This window comes from Bufo gargarizans, chromosome 3, assembly GCF_014858855.1.
Source record: "Bufo gargarizans isolate SCDJY-AF-19 chromosome 3, ASM1485885v1, whole genome shotgun sequence".
Lineage (NCBI taxonomy): Eukaryota > Metazoa > Chordata > Amphibia > Anura > Bufonidae > Bufo > Bufo gargarizans.
This window is the reverse complement of record NC_058082.1, coordinates 464,503,064-464,522,940: the sequence shown is the minus strand read 5'-3', so window position 1 is coordinate 464,522,940 and position 19,877 is coordinate 464,503,064. Positions and strand designations below refer to the sequence as shown.

Here is a 19,877-nt window from a genome sequence, read left to right as displayed (position 1 = left end):
CAAGGTTACCACCCCAGTGGACCTGGTTGGGAACTGAGGACATAACATAGCAGCCAATCATTTACAGTTTTACAGTTTAAACACAAAACTATACATTCAAACAAACACAATGGCATTGCCTGTGATGCAATCAATAACAGAATAGGCATTGTCTGTGACACAATTAACAACACAATGGCATTGCCTGTGTCATATTTAACAAACACAATGGACTCTGCCTGTGATGTAGTTAACAAACACAATGGACTTATTCACAGGCACAGAAAACACCCCAAAACACCACAAATCCCCATAAAAGTTACACCCCCTGATAGCCTCGATCTGGGTGAACAAGCTAAAAATAATCCAGATTGGTTCAGGGGTTCAGGAATTTCCTGGAAGTCTTATTTTTGCCCCACCGTGCACATGGTCACATGCCCCAAATAGTTCCAGTAAAAAGTTCAAGGGGCAGAAACAGAGCCTTTGAAATCCAATATGCCCAAATAGTCTACCAGGGGCCATAGTCACAGGGCAAGAGGCTGGCAAGCAGGCCTCTCCAACTCCCAGTGACGAAGGTGCTTTCGTCACACACTGCAACGACTTGGATCATACTTTATCCAAAAGATAATAGCTGATTACAAGCGGAAAACACTCAAACTATGTGGACAAAAAAACATTTTGGTCCAACAGATAATAGCTAACTACATTCCATCATTGTGGATGACAAACTTTGTGTGAAAGATAAGACAAATGAGGCAGACCTTAAAATAGGGGTTGGGTACATTGCATGTTCCCTGCTGTGTGGTAGGAAGAGATGCAACAAGTGATGTGCCCCATTTGTCGCCAGACTGCCTCCTGCTGGGCGCTTGATAAGGCAGTAGCCTTTGGAGCAAGGGACTAGTGATCTGACCATCTAAAACATTAGGGGCGAGGGTCTGCTGCTGAGCTGACCATCGGAAAAATTATGGTTGAGGGACTGCTGCTGAGCTTACCCTCTAAAAAATTATATGCCAGGGCCTGCTGGTTGCTGACCCTGTAAAAGATTGTAGGTGCGGGCCTGCAGGTGAGCTTACCCTGTAAAAGATTGTAGGTGAGAGCCTGCTGGTTGCTGACCCTGTAAAACATTTTATGCGTGGGCCTGCTGGTGAGCTGACCCTGTAAAAGATTGTAGGTGCGGGCCTGCAGGTGAGCTGACCCTGTAAAAGATTGTAGGTGAGGGCCTGCTGGTTGCTGACCCTGTAAAACATTTTATGCGTGGGCCTGCTGGTGAGCTGACCCTGTAAAAGATTGTAGGTGCGGGCCTGCAGGTAAGCTGACCCTGTAAAAGATTGTAGGTGAGGGCCTGCTGGTGAGCTGACCCTGTAAAAAATGATATTCGAGGGCCTGCTGGTGAGCTGACCATGTAAAAGATTTTAGGTGCGGGCCTGCAGGTGAGCTGACCCTGTAAAACATTATATGTGAGGGCATGCTGGTGAGCTGACCCTGTAAAAGATTTTAGGTGAGGGCCTGCTGGTGAGCTGACCCTGTAAAAGATTGTAGGTGAGAGCCTGCTGGTGAGCTGACCCCCCAAAAGGTTGTAGGTGAGGGCCTGCAGGTGAGCTAACCCTCTAAAACATTATATGCAAGGGCCTGCAGGTGAGCTGACCCTGTAAAAGATTGTAGGTGAAAGCCTGCTGGTGAGTTGACCCTCCAAAAAATTATATGCGAGGGCCTGCTGGTGAGCGGACCCTGTAAAACAATATATGTGCGGGCCTGCTGGTGAGCTGACCCTGAAGTCATGGTCAATTCAGGCCTTGTTCATTTTTAAGAGTCAGCCTGTCAGCATTTTCAGTTGAAAGGCAAATACGCTTATCTGTTATAATGCCACCAGCAGCACTAAATACCCGTTCAGACAAAACGTTCCTCCAAGGCGTAGAGCGCCAGTTCATGCCACGTGTCCAGCTTGGACACCCAGTAGTTGTAAGGCACTGAGGGATCATGGAGGATGCTGACACTGTCTGCTATGTACTCCTTCACCATCTTCAAAAAAATTCACTAGGCTGTGCATCAGGGTGAGGGTGCTGGTGGGGTGTCATGAAACTGTCCCAGGTTTTGGAGAGTGTTGCCCTGCCTCTGTTAAAACTGCTGTGTGTTCCCCTTGTCTCCCTTCCTCGGTTGGCCAAGGAACGACGCACTCTGCCGCCAGCGTTGTTAGATGGACATTTTTGGAGCAATTTTTCAAAAAGGATCTTCTAGTATTGCACCGTTCTGCTCGCCATCTCCACCAGAGCAATGAGAGATGAGAAGTTCTCTTTGTAGCGGGGGTCGAGAAGGGTGAACAACCAGTAATCCGTTAAGGAAAGAAAGGACATTGTAACTCCGATGAGGCCTGGACATCGCCATAAGAATAAAGAATTGCCAAATTAAGCACCACGACATTGGAGATATTAAGAACGCGTGGAACAAACAATTTGTTTGGCGCGAAAATTTAAATCTGAAGCAGCAGCCCTTGAGAACGGGACCTTACAAGTAAAGCACGCCGAGTCGAGGGCTCATTGTCCAGTTTAAAGACCTCCGGGTAAGATTACATATATTCCACGCCGCTGTGCGTATTAGCAGTTACTATATTGCCTGCTTGAATCATCGAAAGTCATACATGCTTGGAACTTTGGTTATTATACGCATGTGCTTTGATACAATTTTGTAAGCTGACTATTCGACAGTTGGCGATCATTCACAGTATGAGAACTTTGTACTAACCATCGATTGATGTATATAAGAGACTGGTCATAATCCAAAACAATTTTCCATCCGATTATTTATTTCCTAATATCTCGCATGTGAAGAAACACGCCAAGAGAATACCAGTGAAAGATAAGATTTTTACGAAAATTCATTCTAATATTATTGAATATCCGAATATTTTTTATTTTATTTTTTTTTTATCATAAATTGGGATCCATATCTATGCTGATTGTAATTTATTTTAATTCATTTTGATTGTTGGATTGTTACCCCCTTTTACTCTCTGCTGTTTTAAACATTGTTGAATTTAATATCTATTTTATATTGTCAACTTAGTGTAAATAACTTGTAATAAAGATCCCTCTACTTAAGAGAGTGCCCCACTTCTATTTTTATATTATTTCCACATTTTCAGACTGGGTGTTGTCTGTTAGTGGGAGCACCTCTGTTGGATCCCCACCCCATTCGAGTGCGACATTACCTCATACTTATTGAACCAGTAATCCGTATTGTCTAAAATGCGTACAACGTGCGGGTCGCGGTAAAGGCAGTCTAACATGAAGTCAGCCATGTGTGCCAGAGTAACAACAGGCAAGACTTCGCTGTTGTCATCAGGAAGATCACTCTCAATCTCCTAATCCTCTTCCTCCTCTTCTGCCCACTCACGCTGAACAGATGGAATTAAACTTCCATGGGTACTATCCTCTGTAACGGAGGCAACCGTCTCCTGCTCCTCCTTCTCATCGTCCAATTTGCGCTGAGAAGATGAACTGAGGGTGGCCTGGTATCACCCTGTGTAATGTCTTCCATTTCCACTTCTTCCACATGCAAAGCGTCGTCCTTAATTGTGAGCAGCGAGCCTTTGAGTAGACACAGAAGTGGGATGGTTACGCTGATAATAGCAGCATCGCCGCTCACCATCTGTGTTGATTCCTCAAAGTTTCTTAAAACCTCACAGAGGTCAGACATCCATGCCCACTCCTCGCTTGTGAATAGCGGAAGCAGACTGGAAAGGCGACGACCATGTTGCAGCTGGTATTCACTACTGCCCTCTGCTGCTCACAAAGCCTGGCCAACATGTGGAACGTGGAGTTCCAGCACGTGCTCATGTCGCACAACAGTCGGTGAGCTGGCAATTTCAAGCGCTGCTGCAGCATTGACAGACCGGCTGAAGCTGTCGCTGACTTGCGGAAATGGGCACACACGCTGCACACACTTCACCAGTAGAGCTCAGGCAAATTGGGGTAGGTTTTGAGAAACTGCTGAACCACTAAGTTTAAGGCATGGGTTAGGCATGGAATGTGTGTGAGCTTGCCGAGCTCCAAAGCCGCCACCAAGTTACGGCCACTATCAGACACAACCATGCCTGGTTCTAGGTTCAGTGGCGAGAGACACAGCTCAGTCTGGTCTCTTATCCCCTGCCACAGCTCTGCGGCGGTGTGCTGTTTGTTCCCTAAGCATATCAGCTTCAGCACGGCCTGTTGCCGCTTTCTCACTGCAGTGCTACACTGCTTTCAGCTACCGACTGATGATTGACTGGAGCTGCACGTGGATAATTCGGAGGTGGAAGTGGAGGAGGAGAAATGCCGAAAACCCTGATCGACGTAGGGCCCCCCAATCCTTGGTGTTGGTAGCACCTGTGCCATCCCAGAGTACGACTCGCTCCCGGCCTCCACAACATTTACCCAGTGTGCCGTCAGGGAAATGTAGCGTCCCTGGCCGAATGCACTAGTCCATGTGTCCATAATTAAGTGGACCTTCCCAGTAACTGCGTTGGTCAGGGCTCGTGTGATGTTACGGGACACATGTTGGTGTAAGGCGGGCACGGCACACCTTGAAAAATAGTGGTGGCTGGGTACTGCGTAACGCGGGACGGCCGCCGACATCAGGCGGCGGAATGCCTCAGTGTCCACAAGCCTAAATGGCAACATTTCCAAGGCCAGTAATTTGGAAATCTGCGCATTTAGTGCAATGGCCTATGGGTGGGTGGGTGGGTATTTGCGCTTGCATTCAAATGCCTGGGGTAAGGACATTTATACGCTGTGCTGGGACAAGGAAGTGGATGTGGTCGCTGATGGTGCTTGCGAAGGTCCAGGTGCAGGGCAGGAAACATCTGGGCCTGTTCCTTCGACAGGGGATTGGCCAGCACGTAACACAGGGGAAGAGGAGGCAGTGGTGTGACCCGCAGACACAGATTGTGGAACTAGGCATTCAGCCCACCTATTATGGTGCTTTGATGCCATGTGACAGATCATGCTGGTGGTGGTGAGGTTGCTAATGTTCCTGCCCCTGCTCATTTTTGTATGGCACAGGTTGCTAATTACAATTCTTTTATCATCCGCACTTTTCTAAAAAAAAAAAAAACGCTAGCAAACTAATTTACAAAGGTATTTGGGATGTGGAAACGTCACACAGGAGATATCCCCCAGATAATGTCAATGCTGTCACCAACGACTAATAAAAAATTACAGGGAATGTCATAGGTAATTGGGATGAGGAAACGTTATACAGGAGAGGTACCACCGGTAATGTCACTGTCCACAGCGTCTATGCCAAAAAGTACACTGTATCTGTACACAGATACATTTTTGAAGCGCACACGTTACACTGCAGATATGGCCCTGGTAATGTCACTGTCAGAAGCGGACTCTGTCTATTGAAAAAGTACACTGTATGTCACAGATAAATGTTTGAAGCGCACACGTTACACTGCAGATGTGGCCCTGGTAATGTCACTGTCCGCAGCAGACACAGTCTACAGAAAAAGTACATTGTATGTCACAGATAAATTCTTTCAGCGCACACGTTACACTGCAGATGTGGCACTGGTTATGTCACTGTCAGAAGTGGACACCGTCTATTAAAAAAGTACACTGGATGTCACAGATACATTTTTTCCACGCACACACTACACTGCAGATGTAACATAGTAACATAGTACATAAGGCCGAAAAAAGACATTTGTCCATCCAGTTCGGCCTGTCATCCTGCAAGTTGATCCAGAGGAAGGCAAAAAAAAAAAACCTGTGAGGTAGAAGCCAATTTTCCTCACTTTAGGGGAATAAAAAATTCCTTCCCGACTCCAATCAGGCAATCAGAATAACTCCCTGGATCAAGTGATGTGGCGCTGGTAATGTCACTGTCCGCAGAAGACAACGTCTATGGAAAAAGTACACTGTATGTCACAGATAAAAAATTTCAGCGCACACGTTACACTGCAGAGGTGGCACTGGTTATGCCACTGTCAGAAGCGGACACCGTCTATTGAAAACGTACACTATACGTCACAGATATTTTTTTGATATGCACACTTTACACAGGAGATGTGGTGCAGCTAATGTCTCTGTCCGCAGCGGACACCGTCTATGGAAATAGTACACTGGATGTCACAGATATTTTCTGGATGCGCACACCTTACACTGGCTATATGGCGCAGCTAATGTCGTTATCTGCAGCGGCCTAACTATTGTACGCTAATTAGCGCAGGATGCCCTAAAAATAGATATTGCTGCAACACATAATAGTCCTTAGAAGGACTTTTGGGTCTGTAAAGTTTTAGCAATTTAGCGCAGGTTGCGCTAAAAATATAGATTGCTGCTGCCACACCGAATAGTCCTTAAAAGGACTTTTGAGTCCCTAAAAAGTTTTGGTGGTAATGATATTCTTAAATCACTCCCTACACTGTCTGTCCCTTCCTCAGCACAGCTCTCCCTGAGTAAGAATGAGGCGAACATGCGTCATCAGCCAAGAAAACGTGCGGGGCGGAGACTTGAGCATTGCGCTCAAGCACCTGCAGTATTCGGCCGAATACCGACATGTGCCGAGCATCAAGATGCTTGAGCCGAACTGGTGTTCACTGTTCAGCCGAGCATGCTCGATCATCACTAGTACCCAATATAGGTTTGTATGGATAAGTCAGGGTTAACCATCCAGACTGCCCTTGTAGAAAGCTAGGCGATGGGCTGGGTTCTGCCCCTAGTTCAGTCAGTGTATTTCTAGCTGAGGAAAAACCAGGAAGGACATATGTTGAGTCCTTAGAGCTTTGCATCAAGAAAGCCATCTATATTTTACAGTACTCCTGAAAGAGGGGAACTAGAAGGTCCAAAATCTGCCTTGAGCACTGGAGTCAGTCAGCAAGGTATTCACTGTTTAGGGCCTCATGCACACGACCGTTGTTTCATTCCGTGTCCGTTGTTCCGTTTTTCGTGATTTTCTGCGGACCCATTGACTTTCAATGGGTCCGTTGAAAACTCGGCTAATGCACCGTTTGTCATCCGTGTCCGTGATCCGTGGTTCCAGTCCGTCAAATAAATATAACCTGTCCTATTTTTTTCACGGAAAACGGTTTGCGGACCCGTTCAAGTCAATGGGTCCGTGAAAAAACGCAGAGGCACACAAGATTGCCACCCACGTCCGCGTCCGTTTTTTTTCTATCATTTGCATGGCAAACTTGACTTAGACTTTTTTTTACTTTCCTTCATGTCTGGTGATCCTCCAAAAATAAAGGAAGACACACGGAAACAAAAACGGAAACGGATCACGGAACCCCATTTTGGCGAACGGAACACAACACCGGTCGTGTGCATGAGGCCTAAGGCTGATAGAGACTTTAAGGCAGCGAGAGGGACATTTTTAATTCATTCTTTACCACTTAGACATGGTGAGCAGAGCCTCTAGGTGTAATGGCAACACCCCCATTGCTCCTAGAGGGTCATGTGCATATATTAAAACTTCCTGACAGTCAGCTGCTCGTTACAGGGGTTCTGCAGTTTTTTTAAACTGATGATCTATCCTCTCTATAGATCATCAGCATCTGATCGGCGGTCTGACATCCGGGACCCCTGCCGATCAGCTGTTTGAGAATGCAGCGGCTCTGGCAGTAGTTCCGCGGCCTTCTCGCTGTTAACCGCAAGCCTAGTGACGTCACGACTAGTATCAATGGCCTGGGCGGGGCTAAGCTCCATTCAAATGAACAGAGCTTAGCCCCGCCCAGGTCAGTTGATACTAGTCGTGACGTCACTGGGCCTGCGACAAACAGTGAGAAGGCCGCGGCGCTGCTGGAGCGCCGCTGCCTTCTCAAACAGCTGATCGGCGGGGGTCGGGGGTCCCGGGTCCAGAGGATAGATCAGCAGTTAAAACAAACTGTAGAACCCCTTTAAGTTATCCAAAATACTCCTATTTAGAGAAATGACTAAAATCTGAAACAAGAACGGTTTCTCCTAAACTGGGGCAGTTGGAGGGATCAACAATTCTTAGATAAATTGCTGGCTCAAATTGATACAAAAAAACTATTTAAAAATATAGATTCTATGCTTTGAAAACACATATGCATTACCTACAGTATGTATAAACACAAACTTGAATGAAATGTCATTAGTCAGCAAGTAAATGTTATCTTTTATCCACGTAAACTGTCTTCTGCACCGCTAATGCTGCCAAAGCCTTCATCCCATAAGCTGCATGTTATTATACAGCAAGTTCACATTTATTTTTGGTTTATGCTTCTTGGAAGTGTCTGGGAGAACCATGAAAAATAAATGAGCCCAGCATGAAAAATAATAAGGTCTAGTATTATTACTTTTCAGTTCCAGGCTGTAAGATGAAATCTAAAGCAAAATGGATAAAAAGATCTTATCACCTATTTTGCTACAGCAGCCTTGTAAAGCCGAGCCCAGCGCACTAATGCCAATGTGATTTGCACATTAATGAAATGAAAACGATTCTTCCAATTTTTGGATCCTGAAGCCAGAGAAAGCAAGACATGAGCATACGCTTTTTACTGCTACAAAGAAAGAGCTGCATCACTAGCTTCAGAGAAAAGTCACAGTAAATCATGTTCCAGATAATAAAGTTAATCCAGGGGTGCACAACGTTTTCTGGTTGGGGGCCACATTGCGAGACTGAACCAATGACGAGGGACGAAATTAAAATTTAAAGGTGTATTAACAACTTAAATTTTGTACTTATGGAATATTGAACACACATTATATACCATTAATGTCTAGTTACACTTCCAGGACTCCCATCTAATGGGAGAAATACATGAAAAATACATGTGGGCAGCCACAAGACATAGGCATACATGTCTGTTACCAGATGGTTGGGGGCCGCACAGAATGGTATCGAGGGCCGCATGTGGCCCCTGGGCCGCAGGTTGTGCACCCCTGGTCTAATCAGACCACACATTTCTGTCTGGGTGCATCTTTTTTTTTTTAGTCAATGAGTATCTTACTGTATGCGTGGTCATAACTTATAAGGTAAGTTTTAGTTTCATATTTAAAGTGTTGTCCAGGTTCAAAGCTGAACCCGGACCCAACCCGATCTGCACTGATTCACCATGAATGAGTGGAGCATTGGAACTTTTCACGCTCCGATGCTCCCCTGTGCCCTGCGCTGAATTGTGCAGGGCAAGGGAATTTTCTTGAGATCCGGTGACGTACGGAGCTCTCCATAGGTCAGCCTAGTGACGCAATCATACTAATCGGCACTAATGAGCAGTCTTTAGCGTTGCCCTAGCCTGTCTTTACAGGTTAGGGCAGCGGTAAAGCCCGCCCATCAGAGCCGGTGATGTCACCAGGATTACTGCTAGGCGGAAGCCTCCATCTAGCAGTGTCTAAATGTTTGCCCTATGTGAGGCAAGGGGGCGTATTGGAGCGTAAAAAGCTCGGATTCGCCACTCACTCATGGTGAATGAGTGCAGATCGGGTTTTGTCCGGGTTCTGGTCTGAACCCGGACCCAACCCGATCTGCACTGATTCACCATGAATGAGTGGAGCATTGGAACTTTTCACGCTCCGATGCTCCCCATTGCTGAATTTTCTTGAGATCCGGTGACGTACTGAGCTCTCCATAGGTCAGCCTCGTGACGTAATCGGCACCAATGAGCAGTCTTTAGCGTTGCCCTAGCCTGTCTTTACAGGTTAGGGCAGCGCTAAAGCCCGCCCATCAGAACCGGTGATGTCACCAGGATTACTGCTAGGCGGAAGCCTCCATCTAGCAGTGTCTAAATGTTTGCCCTACGTTATGCCGCACAGGGCAAGGGGGCGCATTGGAGCGTAAAAAGCTCAGATTCTCCACTCACTTATCGTGAATGAGTGCAGATCGGGTTTTGTCCGGGTTCTGGTCTGAACCCGGACAACCCCTTTAGGTTTGAATCATAGCTTCTGATGCTTCACTATCTTCCGATAAATTCAGTACACACATTCCTTCTTAGCAACCTGGTTCACATACATATCTGATACCTGATAGATTTGTATATCTATATTTCTATTGCACATATAAATGACTGCCAATCAATATCCGCAATACAGTTCATCAGTACATTAGTTACCTATCAACAGCGCACTCAGTACATCAGGTTTCTATGCATGCTGCTAAGAAGCAACATCGGAAATTGCTTTGAAGGAAATGTTCACAAAAGTTTGATATGTTAATTTTCCAGAGAGCCAGCTCTTCCCAACATCACATACAATGCAAAGGGTGCAGAGACATCAAAACAAAAAGGTTTAGGCTACTTTCACACCTCCAGCATCAAATTCTGGCAGGGCCGTTGTAGCAGACAAGGTGAGAATCGGACGGACGCAAACCGCGGCATGCAGCGGTTTGTGTCCGGACGGTTCTCTGCTTGTCTGCCAGAATACGTACGGGTCTCCGCTGGACCCCATTATACCTAATAGGGTCAGCGGACATTCCTTCCACATCCGGCAGTGAAGAATCCTGTGAATTCCGTCTGGCTGTTCTCTGCCGGAACAGCCTGCTGGAAATTTACACCGGAGGTGTAAAAGTAGCATTAGAAAGACATGGATGCTTTCTTTTAAAACAGTGCCACACTTGTTCACAGGTTGCGTGTGGTATTGCAGCTCAGCTTCACCCATCGGTTAATAAAAAATATGGATTTTTTATTAAAATCAGTGATGACCTCAATATTCCTTTAACAGGGTTGTCTCACTTCAGTAAGTTGCATTCATCATGTAGAGAAACTTAATGCAAGACTAATGTATTGTGCTTGTCCATATTGCTTCCCTTGCTGGCTGCATTCATTTTTCCATCACATTATACACTGCTCGTATCCATGGTTATGACCACCCTGCAATCTATCAGTGGTGGTCGTACTTGCACACTATAGGAAAAATCATCAGCCTCTCTGCTAGCCGGGACCATGGGAGCGCACATAGGCTAGTGCTTTATCCTATAGTGTGCAAGCACGACCACCGCTGCTGGATTGCACGGTGGTCTGTAACCATGGAAGCAAGCAGTGTATAATGTGATGAAAAATGAATCCAGCCAGCTAAGGAGGCAATATGGACAATCACAATACATTGGTAAGTGCCTTGTAGTAACTTTCTCTACATGATAAATGCCACTTACCTGCTGTTGTTATTTTAATGTATCGTGTTTTATAACGTAACTTACCTTAGCCAATGGTAACACTATAAAGGCCCCTCCACCACTAGATTCCACGATGATGGCCATGAATTTAGGATTTACAGCACAGAAGGAGCTGTCCCAAGTTAACTTAGATACCCGAATATCTTCATACATTTGATCTGCTTTAACAGGCTGGCCAAAAATGTGCCTGAATTTGCTCTGGCGCACCACTCTTCGGCTCATTGTGGAAATGCTGTATAAGAGAGAAATGTAAGAGATGAGTCTTTATACTTTTATGGGACAACATATTACACATGGATAAAATATGAGCGACAATATGATCGGCTGTAACTATTCATATCATTGTGTTACAACCAGAAGACAGGGCTGACCCAGGGCAGTAAAACACTAAATGGTTAAAGGGGATTGTTTCAGAAAGACAACCTTTTCCCATATGCCCTATTAGGGTATACAGATATCATGTAGGGGGCGCCACCTATGCGACTATCCCATTGTTTGCCAGAATCTAGGGCATCTCCCTTGCTGGCAAACCCTTGGTGTCCATGTATTACCGATATGTGCACAGCCATTTATTGGAACGGCCACCAGGATACAACTACATTTCCACTGCAATAATTGATAATGGATGGCTGTCTATCTCTTCCCTCAGAGGTATACTCAGAAATCATAGGGCTCTATTGCTAAATTTACAATGTCCCCCTTCTTCAAATGAATGCCTGTTATTGGGATGTAGTGGGGACTCATGCATAGTTTCAAGAAATGCGCCAAAAGTGAAAAAAAAAAAAAACACCCCAAAAACTGCACCGTTAAACTGCACCGTTAAGGCTACAGTCACACAAACATATTTTGTTCAGTTTTTTTTGCGGATAGGATGTAGGCCCATTCATTTCAATGGGTCCGCAAAAAACGCGAACAGAACACCGTGTGCTATCCGTATGTCCGTTCCGTAGCCCGGCAAAAAAAAAAAAATAGAACATGTCCTATTCTTGTCCATTTTGCGGACAAGGATAGGCAATGTTACAATGGATCCGCAAAAAAAACGGATGCCATACAGAACGTCATTTGTTTTTTTTGTGGATCTGCAATTTGTGGACCGCAAAAATGGTTGTGTTTATGTAGCCTAATAATGCTTTTTTTTTTTACAAATCAGAACAGGTACAATATTTATGAAGCACCTGAGCCACCTTTTGTGACATAGCAGTCAGATAAAGAGGGTGAGGCTGAGGGAGGGATGTCTTTTTAAAAATTATTTTTATAAGTTAAAAATTTCTTCCACTTCATAAAAAAAATTCTGGAGTGACGTGACTTGGGTTCCACTTTGCCTGGGAGTGTTTTAGACGCATGCATACTGGGAAGCTTAGGTGGGGCAGGGAGCCAATTGTACGTTTTGCTATTTGGTGAAAAATACTGCATGTTGGTAATGACCTACTGCTGAAATCAGGGTCGATCATTACTTTATGCTCCCTCACTGCCTGGATTAGACGATTAAAAATAAAAACTTTTTATTAGAATACTTCATTAAGACTACTTTCACACTAATACACTAATACATTCTTATGGAAAAAAATGTCGGATCCGGCATTCAGGCAAGTGTTCAGTATTTTTGGACTGAGATAAAACCGCAGCATGCTGCAGTATTTTCTCTGTCCTGAAATGGCAAAATGACTGAACTGAAGACATCCTGATGCATCCTGAACGGATTGCTCTCCATTCAGAATGCATGGGGATAAAACTGATCAGTTCTTTTCCGGTATTGAGCCCCTGTGACAGAACTCAATAACGCTAATGTGAAAGTACCCTAAAACTACTCAGTAGAAGATTAAAGGGGTTTTCGGAGAAGCTGATTGAGAAGGCAGCGGCACTCGCACATCTTATAGTTGGCTGTCAACAGCTAGGTGACCACCTTTCTCGTCATGGCTGATACACAGACAGGATCAGGCTGGCTTAGTTTTTTTTAAATGAGCCTGACAGCCAACCCTCTTCACACTCAGCACTGGTCACGTGCCAACATCGGAAACCCTCTCCTGTGCCAAACATACGCTGGAAACCAGGACTGGGGCTGACAGCAGGAGATTGGGGCACCTGTCTTAAGTATATTAGTAAGCGGCATATCATCTAAATACGTATGAAGGTAATTCTTTTTAGCTGGACAATACGGTTAGATATTATATAACACAAATTCCTTAATTATATCATAGAAAACTAGAAACTTAAATTGGCACTGGGAAAAATAAAATATAAGTGGCCCCTATGTTGTAGGGGGTCCAAATTGACAGAACGTGGGCGATACAAGTAGGCAGAGCCAGAAATACCTTAGTGCAGCACAAAATATTGTGATGATACAGTTGAATTCAGGAGGGCATCTGCACCCACCGGCCAGATGCATACAGTGTATGCAATGCTCCTAGCATTAATAATTACTGAGAATATCAGATGTACTCTGCCGACGACCATGAGGAGGCCTCAGGTAGCCCGATGGGCATCAGCCCTCCGGGAAATTTGCCTGTAGGGTCTATGGCCATAAAAAGTAGCCGTTACCTTTGTAAAAACACTATAGGTGAATAAAGTGCATTATAAAAGTTTACCAAGCAGGCACAGGGCATGCTATGAAGCCCAGGGATCTGGAGTAGATGCTATACTTGTGCTGCAGTGAGCTCTTATCTATATAGCGCCACCTGCTGGTTGCTCTTTTTCTCATTTCTCTGTCCATCTCTCTGATATTGTCACGGATGGTGTTGCAGAAAACTAGAAGACAACAAACGAAGATCCGACTGACTTGATCCCAAACTAAGGAACATAAGGGTGAGCCCTGTAAAAGCCCTAGCACTCTCCCTGACTTCTCAGCCCATGCAAAGATCTCTATGATAGATAATTGCATGCCCTCGTGCCTCGACTGTATGACACCTGAACACCCTATAATAGTGAGGGGACACGACCACCGGCTCCCTACACTTAATACGGAGGGAGTCAGGGTCACCTAGGATCAAGCAAACAGGAAAACACAAATAAATGAACAGACTTATCTGTAGAAGCATCAGTTGCAGCAACCAGCACGCACACACTCCAGGAAGTTGTATAAACCGCAAAGTGATGCAGTATGGGAGGGGATTTAAAGGGATGCAATCAGTGCAACTAGATGACAGCTGAGAGAGGGAAACGAGATGACAAAACGAAAGCAAAACCTCAAGCAGGTGGTTCTGAAGAATGTCTGTCAGAGCTTCTCAGATATCTGGCGGTGACAGATATGGAAGCACATGCTCAGTTCCAGCCTTCAACTGCCACCAGTTTCAGTAGAAAGGACATGTCCCCTGAAAAAGTGCACCCCCCCTTCCCCCCCAAGCTACCAGATTGAAATAAATCTAGCTGAGCAATTGGAGCAATGAATGGGGGCTGTCATGTACTGCAATGCTGCTCACCATTATTGGCACCCCTTCATTTTTTTCATAGACTGTACAATATCTTCAGAAATAAATGGAAATGTTCCAAAATTATATCCTCATGATTTTTTAATCAGTGGTCCCTTTGGCATTGATGACAGCCTCCAAACATTTCTTGTAGCCATCCAGAAGCTTCTTGCACTTATTATTTGGTATTTTCTCCCACTCTTCCTTTGCAGTTTGTTCAAGCTCTTGAATGTTTGCAGGGTTCTTTTTCCCAATGGCAGATTTCAGCTCACCCCAAAGATTCTCAATTGGATTGAGGTCAGGACTTATTGCTGGCCATTTTAAAACAGTAATTTTTTTCTTTTTTAACCATTCCTGTGTACTTTTGGATGTGTGCTTTGGGTCCTTGTCTTGCTAGAGGACCCATGATCTTCGATTCAAAGTTTTCTTACACTGGGTAGGACATTTCGCTCTAAAATCTCTTTACAATTCTCTGATTTCATGATTCCTGTGATACGGTTAAGGACTCCCGTACCAGTTGTAGCAAAGCAACCCCACAGCATTATGGATCCTCCACCATGCTTAACTGTTAGTAGGGTGTTCTTTTCCTTATAAGCTTCATTGCGCCGTCTGTAAACAAACTGTTGTTTTGAATTTCCAAAAAGCTCAATTTTATTTCATCTGTCCACAGAACATTTACCCAGAAGGATTGTGGTTTGTCACGGAACTCTTTGGAAAAGATCAGTCGTTCCTTTTTATGTCTTTACTTCAGCAATGGTTTCTTCCTTGGCCTTCACCCATAAAGCTCTGCTTGAAACCATGACCCCAGACTGTTCCAGGTTGGCCTTCGGGTCTTTGGATGTTTCACGTAGTGTTTTTTACACCATTCGCACTAACCTTCGAAGACATCTCTTGACAATTTTCCCCCACGTCCAGGGAGGTTCTTGACAGTTCCATGCTTGGCAAACTTCTTAATAACATTGCTCATTGTTGAAACTGAGATACCAAGGTCTTTGGAGATGTCCTTATGCCCTTTGGAAGTCTTGTGTTGAACAAGAAGTGTATGGTAGAGTCCTGGAAGGGGTGTATATCCCACCCAGCTTCCTCAACTGGGTGAGGTAAATAAAATCCAGAAGGTTAAAATGGTCTTAGCAATGTGTAGGTTGCTGAGACAGTTTTGTTAAGTTTATGGGCTGGATTTTATTGGACTGGGAGAAGGTAGGATTGGTAGAGGGACCTCCCCAGTCCACCCTATTCCGGGACAGGTTTTCCCCTAGCGTGAGGGATCCCCAGCTGAAGCCAGCTGAGATCGTCAAGGGGAAATAAAGCATAGTCCAGGCTGTCAGTCGAGGAGAGTGAGGCCTGGAGAAAGTCTGGGAAGCTGGCTGCCCTGCTGGCTATAGAAGCCGAGTTCTCTGTGTGAACTGTGTTCAATAGGTGAGTTAGGAACTTCACTGTAGTAGCCAGAGCCCAGACAGGCAGGTGTTTATTTTGGTTTATGTTTTGTGGTGCTGGACCTTCAGTGTACCCTGTGAATTATAACTGGGGTTCCTGTATTGCTGGAGTGTGATAAATAAAGCAACCCTGTGGTCTGCAAGAGAATCTGTCATCGCCGCCCTACCTGAGAGTGTAACCCCTTACTCTAATAATAGCAGTTCTGATGTCCTTAGACAGCTCCTTTGTCTTCACCATTGTGACAAAGGAACAGGGCCTAATATGTGGCTTTTTTAAACACTGAAGTCATCATTCATTGGCTAATTCATGTCACATAGGCACCGACAATTTATCACAGGTGATTCTAATTTTTCATTTACCACAGGCGAGTCAAAATGTGTTTCCATACTAATTAAATGTAAAGGGTGCCAATACCAGTGTGACATCAAGCTTTAGGTTTTTCTATATTTTCCTCCCGTTGTTTTTTGTTTAAAATTTTTGTTTATAATTTGCTCTTTTGTATTTAACATGAGGGCTCTAAACAAAAAAGCAGTTTCACTTGATTCATTCTTTTCAGGAGATATTCCACATTATGTACCTAAACTTCATGGGTGCCAACAATGATGAACAGGTGTATATCGGATTTTCATTTTTTTACATTTAGCATGGGATAACCCAGTTAACAATGTGTCAAATTTCTCAAACAACATGCAGCTTTTGATAAATGTGGCACAAATTATGTCAAGGAGATGAGCCGAATGAATTCTGGGTAGTTAGGGAGGGAGGTCTTGGCCTCAGGGTAAGGGCATCGGTGGCCATCTTGAGAAGATAGTCAGAAAGAAGTCTTGTGAGGAGCGGTTGCTATGGACGGAATCTTATTAAACAAGTGGTATGTGAACACAATAATAAGTGAGTATGGATTATCACCACAGCAGCAACAACATATATGAATATTGAATTTTGAGTGAAAATATGACAGTTATCTTTATCAATATTTTTTGTCTGACGGCGTCCAAAATACAAAATTGAAACAATTTTGTGACAGAACTTAGTTAAACATTTCTTATCATGTTGTTTCTACAGCTTCAGTACAGAGAATCTGTCTCCACTGGTAACAGACAACAAAAAACACCTTGCATAGACTAATCCTGCAATTTACTTCATTTGTCCCTTTAGTATATTGCTTTAACTGTATAGTTGGCGGGTTAGCAAAAGGTAAAGGACAGAAAGAACGAAGTATAACTGCAGGGTCGAAATGTTCCTGGTTTATTTTTTGTCTGTCGCCATGGTGATACATAGGTCTGTATAGCAGCTATAGAATAAAGACTGTAGTAAATTTTTAATGAAAACCTATGGCAAAGAGGCTACATTTCTCATTTTAGATACTTTGGGACAAAAAAAATATGAGAATAATAATATAAAGTGATATAAAATATAAAAATCCTCACTCGCATGTACGTGATGTGAATTGGCGGGTGCAGGAGCTGCACCCGCCCGATCCGCAGCACGGGCCCGGCTCCCGGGTCCCTGCTGCATCCGCCTGCATCACTGTATGCGGTGATACCGGCAGATTAACCCTTTCACATGCCGTGTTCAACGCTCCCTCTGACTCCATCGACCCCCCGTGCTGCGCTGACAGGGGGCCGATGGTTGCCATGGCAGCCATGATGCCTTACACAGGCATCGGGGCCTGCCAAGTATGGAAGCCCAGGAGATCCAGCCTGAGGGCTGGGTCCCCTAGGCAATTGTCAGCGTCTTATTGTGTAAGATGCTGAGAGTTCAAATAAGTACAATACAGAATGTATTGTACTGAATTGTAACAGGGATCAAACCCTGAAAAGGTGGAATAAATAAATAAATAAAAAACAGACATATTAGGTATCGCCACGTCAGTAACGACGTGCTCTATAAAAATGTAACATAATCTTCCACCTCAGGTAGCAAAATGCCATTTTTTTGTCACCTTACATCACAAAAAGTGTAATTCCAAGCGATCAAAAATACATATGTACCCTAGAATATTACAAATCAAACCGTCGTCTCTTCCCGCAAAAAATGAGACCCTACTTAGACAATCGCCCAAAAGATAAAAAAATTATGGCTTTCAGAAAATGGAGACACTAAAACATGATTTTTTTTTCTTCAAAAATGCTTTTATAGTGTAAAACTGAAATACTGTACATTTCTAAAAAAGTATACATATTAGGTATTGCCATGACCATAACAACCAGCTCTATAAAAATATCACATGGCCTAACCCCTCAAGTGAACACCATAAAAAAATTAAAATAAAAACGACCAAAAATGCAATTTTTGGTCCCCATACATCACAAAAAGCGTAATTCCAAGCGATCAAAAAAACATATATACCCCAATAAAGTAGAAATATTAGGTATCTCCACATCCGTAATGACTTGCTCTATAAAAATATATGACGTACCCCGTAACATAGAAACATAGAATGTGTCGGAAGATAAGAACCATTTGACCTATCTAGTCCAAGCGATCAAAAAGACATATGTACCCCTAAGGTGAATACCATAAAAGTATATAAAAACCTTGCAAAAAATTCGATTTTTTGTGACCTTTCATCACAAAAAGTGTAATACCAAGCGATAAAAAAGTCATATGCAACCCAAAATACTACCAATAAAACCGTCATCTTTTCCTGAAGAAAATTATCCTTTACATAAGACAATCGCCCAAAAAATAAAAAAAAAGTGGCCTTCAGAAAATGGAGATGCTAAAACATGATTTTTTTTTTCAAAAATGTTTTTATTGTGTAAAACTGAAATACATAAAAAAGTAGACATTAGGTATCGCTGCATCCGTAAAAACCTGCTCTATAAAAATATCACATGATCTACCCCCTCAGTTGAACGTTAAACAATAAAATAAAAATGTGGCAAAATAACCATTTTTTAGTCACCTTGCCCCAAAAAAGTATCATATTGAATTACCAAAAAATCATATGTACCCAAAAATGGTACCAATAAAAATGTCAGCTCTTCCTGCAAAAAAAGAGCCCCTGTACAAGACGATTGGCAGAAAAATAAAAATTAAAATAGATTAAAATGGAAAATCTGCAAAAAAATAAAAAAAATTAAATTTCACCTCCATTTTACTTTCATTCTTGTGGAACACCTAAAGGGTTAACAAAGTTTGTAAAATCAGTTTTGAATAACTTGAAGGGTGTAGTTTCTAAAATGGGGTCATTTATGGGTGGTTTCTACTATGTAAGTCCCACAAAGTGACGTCATAACATGAAGTAGACATCTGGTAAATGTACAGTAACAACTATTTCATGAGGTATCACAATCTGCTTTAAAAGCAGAGACATTCAAATTTCAAAAATGGTGAATTTTTCTAAATTTTCTCTAAATTTTAGAATGTTTTATAAATAAAGGTGAAACATATTGACTCAAATTTACCACCAACATGAAGTACAATATGTCACGAGAAAACATTCTCAGAATCGCTTATATAAGTAAAAGCGTTCCAGAGTTATTACCACATAAGGTGAAACATGTCAGATTTGCAAAATGTGGCTTGGTCCTTATGGTGAAAACTGGCTTTGTCTTGAAGGGGTTAAGAAAGAAAGTTAAAAATACAATAAACCAGATTTTTGTCCAAAGGAAATGAAAAGCATCTACACTCACCTAAAGAATTATTAGGAACACCATACTAATACGGTGTTGGACCCCCTTTTGCCTTCAGAACTTCCTTAATTCTACGTGGCATTGATTCAACAAGGTGCTGATAGCATTCTTTAGAAATGTTGGCTCATATTGATAGGATAGCATCTTGCAGTTGATGGAGATTTGAGGGATGCACATCCAGGGCACGAAGCTCCCGTTCCACCACATCCCAAAGATGCTCTATTGGGTTCAGATCTGGTGACTGTGGGGGCCTTTTTAGTACAGTGAACTCATTGTCATGCTCAAGAAACCAATTTGAAATGATTCGAGC

The 19,877-nt window shown here is 43.4% G+C and overlaps 1 protein-coding gene across 2 annotated transcripts in view; it reads right to left on the bottom strand.

The window, feature by feature from the left end:
* CORO6 (coronin 6) overlaps positions 1-19,877 on the bottom strand; it is a 147,550-nt gene that overhangs the window by 80,571 nt on the left and 47,102 nt on the right. For both annotated transcript variants that reach the window (XM_044283644.1, XM_044283643.1), the window contains exon 2: positions 11,116-11,323. In XM_044283644.1, coding sequence (XP_044139579.1) covers positions 11,116-11,313 — 198 coding nt within the window. In that variant the 5' untranslated portion in view covers positions 11,314-11,323. The remainder of the gene's footprint in view (positions 1-11,115; positions 11,324-19,877) is intronic.